The sequence below is a fragment of the Orbicella faveolata genome, unplaced genomic scaffold (genome assembly GCF_042242905.1).
Source record: "Orbicella faveolata isolate gen_17 unplaced genomic scaffold, um_ofav_v1 contig_14, whole genome shotgun sequence".
Lineage (NCBI taxonomy): Eukaryota > Metazoa > Cnidaria > Anthozoa > Scleractinia > Merulinidae > Orbicella > Orbicella faveolata.
Genome location: NW_028301541.1, coordinates 20305001 through 20313883, shown reverse-complemented (window position 1 = coordinate 20313883; position 8883 = coordinate 20305001). Strand labels below are relative to the sequence as shown.

Below are 8883 nucleotides of genomic sequence, written 5' to 3'. Positions count from 1 at the left end.
CGTATCCTTCGCACATTGTTAGGGTTGTCGCACTGGTGAAAGTCCGCACGCTGCTCATTTAATGTAGTTTGAGACAAACCAGAAACAATCTCTACTGACGTTCTCTGACAAAACAAGCCAGCAAAATCTGTCTCCGCCAAGATAACCCACGAGTCAGGTGTCCAACACCCCAGGGGGGCGGGGGGGGGAACTCCCATATAAAAAAGACGGGTGTGCTCGTCGGAAATTTTGAACAGATCCCCTTAGAGGTACCAAGATCCGGTTTCAAGGGGATTGCTGGAATATTTTTTCTACCATTAGAGGTACCAATTCTTACATAACACATTATTTCCTGTAATATTTTTTTCGGCTCGATACCATAAAAGGTACCGCAAAAGCTCTTGCTGTGGACCTTTTGAGGCTAAACACCTTAAAAGGTACCGAGCCTCGTTTTCAACCCCTAAAAGCACCGTCATTTTTATATGGGAGTACCCTAGCCCCCCCCCCCCCCCCTCGAGCCCATCACCTCTGCGAACGGGCTCCCAGCGCTTCGCGCCGAATTTTTGCTCAGAGCTTGCTCCTCCAACTGGGAGCCTGTTCGCAGGCTATGCAAGTTGGAAGTGTGACATATTGTGGGAGATTGAAAGTGAAGAAAGTGCAAGAGGGAATGGGGCAGGAAAAAAGAGAGGAAATTAGCGTATTTGTTATGTCCACATTTCCACCTGAGGCCCCCAATTTCTTTTTACCGATGCGCGCTCATGTAGACCGGAACTGACGTATTTCACGGGAAAAGAAACCTAAAAAGAGACCGGTCTGTAAAAATGCCGTGACATAGGCTTAGTATGGGAGTTGCAAGCTCCAAGTGATGAGCTCCTGACGAAAATTTATATTGACGGCCTAGGCCACGCCTTGAAGACATTGGAACATGGCGTGAGCGGAAATGTAACAAATATTTTCCGACGAGCATCCCCGACCTTTTAATATGGGAGTCCGCCTCCCCACCCCCTCCCCGTGAATCGCTGCATCTTTCCAGTGCACGACATTTTACAGATCACACGAGCATTATGTCCGTTTCATCTCTGTATCTATCGTTTATGACCTGCCAGCGTCTTGGAAAGGTTGTGTTAAGGTCTATAAACATAGAAAACATGCATGAGCGTGATATTTACTTAAGGTGGCTGAAAACAGTTTCCAGCACTTAGATTTTGATGGGTCGTTATAACCACAACTCTTTATCACCAGGAGCCATAATCGGGGACGGAGACCGTAAGCGTGCGCCATTTCTAGCATTGCGGTTGTCCCCATGATATGGGACAATAATTCTATTTTTAGAACAAATTGCGCCATCGCCTGCGGCACACGCGCGTACATGCTGCGAGGATTTTTGCGGATGTCGCGCGGGGGAAATGGCGTCCGAAATTCCCGAAATTTTTCATGTTTTTGGCCCACAACTCAACGCGTTTACGTCTGTTGGAATTTTGCTTAAGTATTTTGGTCGTAAGATGCTCCAGTTTGAGTGAAGTAAGACAGTGTCGAATTTAGGAATGTTCCGCTGTAAGCTTATATATATCGCTGACCAAGTTGTGTTCCGACGGATGCTTCTTTTGCACGAGCTGTACATTACTCCACTTTAAATTTCACATATGTTGAAGATTAACAGCTTTTCCATTACACAGCGAAAAACTAGCTGGATATATTTAGATATAGCAGAGCTTCAGGACTTCATAGTTTCCTAGCTCCTCTTGCCACACGCTTGCGAGGAATTTGTCAGTCTATCGCGACCGAAAAGTAAAACAAAATAATTGCCAGTTTGAGTTTCGCTTGAATTGTAAGCAACGCTTGATGTTTCATCAAGGCCCAATAACTTTACGTCCGTAGATACTGCTCAGTTTTATTCGTGTAAAAATCCAGTAAATTCTCTGTTGTCAATGAATGAGAGCGCCCGCCAATGCATGCTTTGTACAATCAGTAAACATGACAAATTGTACTTCCGCCGCACTTTCGTGTGAAAACGTAAATCGAACTCAAACAATAACTCTATAGTTTTTAAATATGTTTAAGATTGATAAATGTTTGAGAACATATTAAAAGCTAAGCTGAAAATATGTGAATAAAAGAGAAATAGTCAGCAAAGTTACGATAACGCTTTCTTTAATCAACTTCGAATAACGATTTCGATTTTGTGGATCGAGTTATCAAAACTCCTTGTCTATTTTCATTTTCGCGGTGTAAAACTTCACTATCCTTATAGAAACAAACATGATGTTAGTAGCCTTTTTTGCGTTCGTGAAATTTGTTACAGCATCTCAGCACAAAAGATAACGAAAGAAATCTTTGTCAAGATTTGTTGACAATTGAAAACACCGACTTGGACTTGAAATTAAAGTGCGCGAGCTGCACCATGCAAATGAGCTAATTGTACGCGTCAGACTTTCCTTTCAAAAACTAAGAAACCGTCAAAAAAGGTTTTGGTTATGATGAACCATTGTCTGAGAAACTCACAAATTAACTCGATACCAGAGTAGAGAGTTTTCTTGCTATATTCTTAAGTCAGAACAAACGCAAAAACATACGCGTACGCTTACAACTAGCGTGAGCAGATCTTATTACTCATTCCCAGCGCGAGATTGAAGTCTTGTTTTCGACCCTGAAAAACCCACCTTTTCCGTTAGCTCAAAGCATAAAACTACATATAAGCGCCCTGGTTCGTATTTCCTGCCTCATTCCCTGCCATCGCTGTGAAAAATACGCAAGAGAATCTCTCAACTCTCACCATTTGATCACGCAACGTGACAACATCCACGCGAGAGCCCCCGACATGTGCGTGAATCTGCGCGGATATATGACGTCAGGATGGTGCAATTTGTTCTAAAAATAGACAAGAAGATCTGTCAGATCTTATAACCGCGCTTTTAAAATTTAACGGTTCGCTTAGCACTACCGTCGGAACGTAGTGCACATTCCAAAGCAGTCATTGATGATTCTTTTCTTACTGTAGACATCACATCACTTGATCAACACAAACTGTATTATTGCACCATCAGTGGTAGCCGTTGACAAATCTCCGATGATGTAATGGTCTTAATCTAGAACTTTCTTCGGGATATGTATGGGCATGAACGATATGAACGACACAATAATAACACTATTAACAACAGCTTTCTTTCTTAAAAGTCATGATTAAATTTAATTGGTGTTTTCCACGAGTAAAGGGCTAGCAAAGTAGTCACACAAGTCATAAAAAAAACCCTATCCCGACCGATGTATCGATTTTGGTCACTCCAGTGACCACAGATTGAAAACGTGACAGAAAATTGGCGTTACTTTCGATTCTCACCAAATTTGTCATATCCCCCGCTCGGGAGAATTTTGTTAAGTTAGCCAATTTAGTATGCAAGCCACCGTAATGGCGGTCGCCGTCGGCGAAATGTTTATTTGCTCAAAATTGGGGCAAAATCTTTCGGAGATGGAAATCAGGACATTTGTATGGATACAGAAAGTAATTTGGGACCAGTTGCTGGCTTCTAAGGCTGAATTTATCCAGAAGTAAGCTGTATTTTCGTTTTCGTGCCGAAAGCCACGCGATGAAATATTAGAGACCTTAAGCAAACACTGGAGGCGGCGAGGTGGACGCCAACTGGAAGTAAAATTTCCCGCTCTCGACCTAATTAGCATAATCACGTGGAGTGTTGCCCGCGTCTTCCAACAGTGGCGGCGGCGAGAAAGGTAGGTTTGGCCGCCTCGAGAGCCGGTCGCGTTATTTTCCCATTTGTAGCACCTAAAATATACAGAAACTCTTTTATAAAGTTAAAAACTGTTTTTTGACACGTCTCTTTGTATTTTTTTTTTTGCAAATATCTGATATTTCGTTTGCTTTACAGCGAAAATCTCACTTCACATTGGAGGTGTGAGTGAAGAAGAAAGATGGCAAGCGAAGGAGAGAAAAGTAAAAGAAATGGGTGAGTTTCCTGGATTCACATTGTTCGGAGTGATGTTCACGTCTTGTAGACTTAAAAACTTTAGATTGCAAGTCCTTGCTGGTACAAGATGCTATTTTGTTCTTCCAATTTGTCTCTATAACTTTGGAATATTTCCGAAAGGTGAATCGATAGACAGGACCTGTTTTTAATAAGCTTTTGTTTTCTCTCTTCTAGCTCAAACATGGAATGGACAGAAGCGCATGATTTGATCCTAGCGAAAGAAGTCAGAGCTTCAGAACCATGGATCTTCAAACCAAGGACTGTAGATCGAGGAAAAGTACGGAATGCCATCACGGATCGTCTGAATGACGAAACCTCCGTGAAGTTTCAGGTGAAGCGGAAAAACGTACAGGAACATTTCAAACTACTACTGGACAAATTCACTCGAAACGAAAATATCAGGCGAAACTGAGTGGAGTTGACATCGAAGATAGCGAGATGGATATTCTGATGGAAGAAATATCAGAAAAATGGGGGGAGGCAGAGGCCAGTGACCTTGGTTGCACTAGTAAAGAAAAGGCTGATTCAGTCTTCGTAAGGAAAGTAAAGATTTTTCGACGTGTGTAGATCCCTCAACAACAGAAATTCATCCTCGTCTATGATGTCCTCAAAGCATGCAACAGCTAGAAGGTCTCGGACCTCTCGAAAAGTTGCCATTATGCTCGTAAAATCCAGAACAAAGTGAAATTGGACCACTGAAAACGAAAGCAAAACAGCCGTTGCTCGCCGCCGCTTCTACGAAGTTAATATTCTAATTTCGCGCCAAGAGGAGGCGGTCTCAACCCAACTCCCGCGCGGCCATCGCCGCCTCCACCTAACCGCCTCAAGTGTTTGCTTAAGGTCTCTATTATCGGCTTGTTCTGCTGTCTTGTTCTGTTTTTTCTCTTGGTCCTTTTTGTAGCCCGCCGAGGCCAGTCTTTCGTCTAAATCAGTTGAAAAAAGTTCGAAAAAGATGTTCCCATTTAAGTTTAAGCTCTCAGGCGATAATTCTGGAGTTTTTTGGCCGAAACATCGGCTTTGTTATGTTCGTGTTTTTCAGTTGCTATGGGCGACCGTGGCTTCCTTTGTTAGGTCAAGTCTGGGGAGTGAGGTCACAAAAAAATTCCAATTAATTCTGGTTTTGTTCGATTTCGCTGAAATTTTAACACGATAAAGCTGGATTGTTAAGGAATAGATTTACCGCCTGGCAATGTGTGGTATCTATTAACGCTTAAGTGATATATCGCTTCGAAATCAGGGTTTTGAAGAGATTTTTTTGCAACGTGTGGGTTCGGCGTGATTTTGTAATCGGAGGTTTTTGTTGACCCCGAAGGAAAAAATATCCGGAAAAGGTCATTTCATCGATGATTCAAACGGATATAAATATGTATATGTTCCGAGCGAAATTTCTGGTGAAAAAATATAATTTTTGACGAACGCTGGGTTTTTAATTTTTTTCCCGCGAAAGTCAGTATCGGAGATGAGATTTATTAATGTTTCAACAGCTTTTGGCGAGTAAACATCACAGGTTGCGTGACTCAAAATTTGGCCGAGTGAAAGCTTGGGTCTGGTCGCCTACAAATCGAAAAAAAAACCACGGGTAAACCATGAACCGCGCTCGGCCCATGGCCGCGCGGTTAAAAAACCACGGGTAAACCATGAACCGCGCTCGACCCATGGCCGCACGGTTAAAAAACCACGGGTAAACCATGAACCGCGCTCGGCCCATGGCCGCGCGGTTAAAAAACCACGGGTAAACCATGAACCGCGCTTGGCCCATGGCCGCGCGGTTAAAAAATTGTCCCATATCATAGGTGCGCGCGAATCCCGAGACTTACGGTCTCCGTCCCCGATTATGGCGCCTGTTATCACTTGATGCTACAATCATAAAAAAAAACTGCCCAATCATTGGTGAACATGTTGTTATAATTTTCGTAACAATATAGGTTACCATAGCAACAGTATAACTAGCTAAAAACACCGTTAATTACAGCTTTAGGGGCTTATAATTCAAAACCGGCAGGTTTAAATTTATCTTTTAGTATTAAATTTTCATAAGCACGAGAAGATACAACTTTTGGCAAAGTTTTAAAATAATCCGCACACAGGCTCTGCACATAGGGTTCAGAGCCACGTTAAATATTTGAAAAAATATTTTAAAAAAATATTTAAAAACTCATTAATTTAAAAACCCAAAAATGGGAGTCATTCATCAGTGTGTTTGAATGTAGTAAATCCGTCTGAATTGCTTCTAATCTTCTTAGTTTTGAGCACTTTCATGTTCGTGTACTTGCTTGCTATTTCCTGAATTGACTGAGTTATACCCCGGGTATCTTCAAAAATCCTTGAATCAATGTTTTCAATCCGTTGAAGGTTGTGTTCGGCTTTTCGAACGATAAACTGGGTCTTGCCTTACTCAAAAAAAAAAAGTAATAATATTGAAGAGAAGCGCTTAAAATCAAAAACAAGTAGAAGAAAAAACAATTTGGCTTCTCCTCTTCATTCACACAGGGCTAAGGTCAATAGAATCTTTTTTTAACAGATGACCGTTTCCCCGTTTTAGGGATGATAAATAGATAAACAATTGTATTTCATTTATAGCACGGTGGCCTTTCCATAAGCAATAGCTGCAGCGCTGATACCCACACAGACTCTGGTAAAACTAACAGAAAGAACTAAAACTAAACAATAAATAAAGCCATATTACAATATTAAAACCTATGAAACAATTTACAACGAAAACTGTCCCCCGATGAGATAATATGCGATGTCACCAGCAAGAGGTCAAGGAGGAATCCGAAGAAATGTTCTTTTTGTAACTGGACATTACACTCGCTTTCAATGTTACGAGCATAGGCGACATCTTTCGAACATTTCATCCTTCGACATGCTATGTAAAAGGCTGAAAGACCGTTTAAATCTACTCGAACTCAAATCTAAAATCGGGCAATTTTTCTGGTTATTGGCGGAACAAGTGACAATGGCTGACCTCAAATGAATGAAGATTGCAGACTTCGCATATTTCTCGATTTACGGGATAATTCAAACGATTTTAGTGTACTGTAGTCGATCGGCTCTCAGTGGTGACTTCCGGTGGAATTGGGCCTCTCAGTATTAGGGACCTTTAGATTTGACTACGAGTTCGAGATTGAGTACGAGTACGATTGTCGAATTTCAAACCTTTCCAGAGTATGGGAATTGAAAATCGTTCAAATCTAAAGTCACACAATATTCGAAAGATGTAAACATTCGATTTTTCTCTCACAGAATGTTTTCTTGATACTCTTAGCCTTAGCTTGATGTCAAATAAATCCATCTTTCATGACCAAAAGTCGAGTTCGAACGTAAAGAAGTCAGTTGTGCTTACATTTTTGACGTAGGCCATTTTACGAGAGATGACATGTCGAAAGATGGTGGCTATGCACGTAACACTGCAAGCGGGTGTAAACAATTTGTGCTTGTGGTAACCAATCCAGACGCTTGGTCTACTAAACGTGGCACTGTCTATCAGTTAAATACCGTCCGTCTTCTCAATCTGTCTCCTGTCTGGTTACGTATAACCGAAAATCTCTACACTTATCTTTTTTTATGGTGACAAGTAAAATAATCGACCTCACTGCCTGATAAAGAGCAACCGAGAAGATCCAAGGGCTGCTAATGGGGACGATACGATACTTTCGGGCGAAAGTTTACTTCAAGAGCGGGAGAGCCCTCCCCCGCTCTTAAAGTTAACTTTCGGCCGAAAATACCGCTCACCTAAAAATATCGCATCGTCCCGACTAGATCTCCGAGGATGGATGAAGACTAGCCACTTACTGGAAATCTAACCTTATGTCGGAAATCTAACCTTGCGACTGAAATTAGTCAGTGAAATCGGAATACGGCTTTTCTTAACATGAACAGTGTTAGTTGGCCTAACGTATGTTTGCCTGAAAATGCTCTTCGACGTAACTCAGAGTTTTCTTCTTTATTCTGCTTTTCATCGGTTTCATGTACTTCAAATTCAAAGGGATACCAGGAAAGGGAACCAAAGTGCATTCCTCCAAATCAGCGGCTGTCCTAAGTTTCTGCTTTTGAGCAGTTGCCTGTCATTGCACAAAGTAACCAAAGATGATGAGCTGCTTTTTGCCAAGCTGAGACCGACACGTTTGAACAATTCCTCACCGCTGTAACTATCACCATTGACTATTAGGGTGACAGTACTTACAGGCGTACTTTTGGCCAAACCTTTACCAAGGCGTTTCGTCCAGTCTTCGCTCACGAAACCGTCATTCTTCATTAAATCTTAGATTGAGAGTAGTTAATAATTTGCTTTTCGCCAAGCCATCTCCAAGTTGTCTTGCCCAATCTTCTCTCATGATAAGAATACTACTGTTGATTGTTAGGCTAAGAGTAGTTATTGACGTGTTTTTGGCCAAACCGTCACCCAGACCTTTTGTTCAGTTTCCACTCATGCAAAGGTAACTGCTGTTGATTGTTAGGCTGAGAGTAGTTAATGACGTGTTTTTCGCCAAACTGTCGGCCAGACCTTTTGTCCAGTTTTTACTCATGCAAAAATAACTGCTGTTGATTGTGAGGCTGAAAGTAGTTAATGACATGTTTTTCGCCAAACCGTCACCCAGACCTTTTGTCCAGTCTTTTACTCATGGAAAGCTCACTGCTGTTGATTGTTAGCTTGAGAGTAGTTAATGACGTGTTTTTCGCCAAACCTTCACCCAGACCTTTTGTCTAGTCTTCACTCATGATAAGGTTACTGTTGTTGATTGTTAGGCTCAGAGTACTAGAGTTAATGACGTGTTTCGATTTTGTTGGTTGAGTTATCAAATTAAAACTCCTTGCCTATTTTATTTTCGTAGTGTAAAATTTCACTATGTTAAAGAAACACACATGATGTTAGTAGCTTTTTGGCGTTGGTGAAAATTGTTGCAGCATCTCGGCGCAAAAG

At 41.6% G+C, this 8883-nt stretch overlaps 1 protein-coding gene, 1 long non-coding RNA gene and 1 pseudogene across 2 annotated transcripts in view; 2 read left to right on the top strand and 1 right to left on the bottom strand.

The window, feature by feature from the left end:
- The first annotated feature begins 3573 nt into the window (after nucleotides 1-3573).
- On the top strand, nucleotides 3574-3935 carry LOC149114438 (uncharacterized). The gene is made up of 2 exons (XR_016206472.1): nucleotides 3574-3705; nucleotides 3861-3935. It is a non-coding gene; the product is annotated as an uncharacterized LOC149114438 (long non-coding RNA).
- Nucleotides 3936-4062: 127 nt separating this feature from the next.
- On the top strand, nucleotides 4063-4617 carry LOC149114437 (uncharacterized; annotated as a pseudogene).
- Nucleotides 4618-8206: 3589 nt separating this feature from the next.
- LOC149114436 (uncharacterized) overlaps nucleotides 8207-8883 on the bottom strand; it is a 1917-nt gene continuing 1240 nt past the window's right edge. Inside the window, exons 2-3 of the mRNA XM_089286069.1 lie at nucleotides 8467-8580; nucleotides 8207-8370 (exon numbers count right to left, since the gene is read on the bottom strand). Coding sequence (XP_089142195.1) covers nucleotides 8207-8370; nucleotides 8467-8580 — 278 coding nt within the window. The remainder of the gene's footprint in view (nucleotides 8371-8466; nucleotides 8581-8883) is intronic.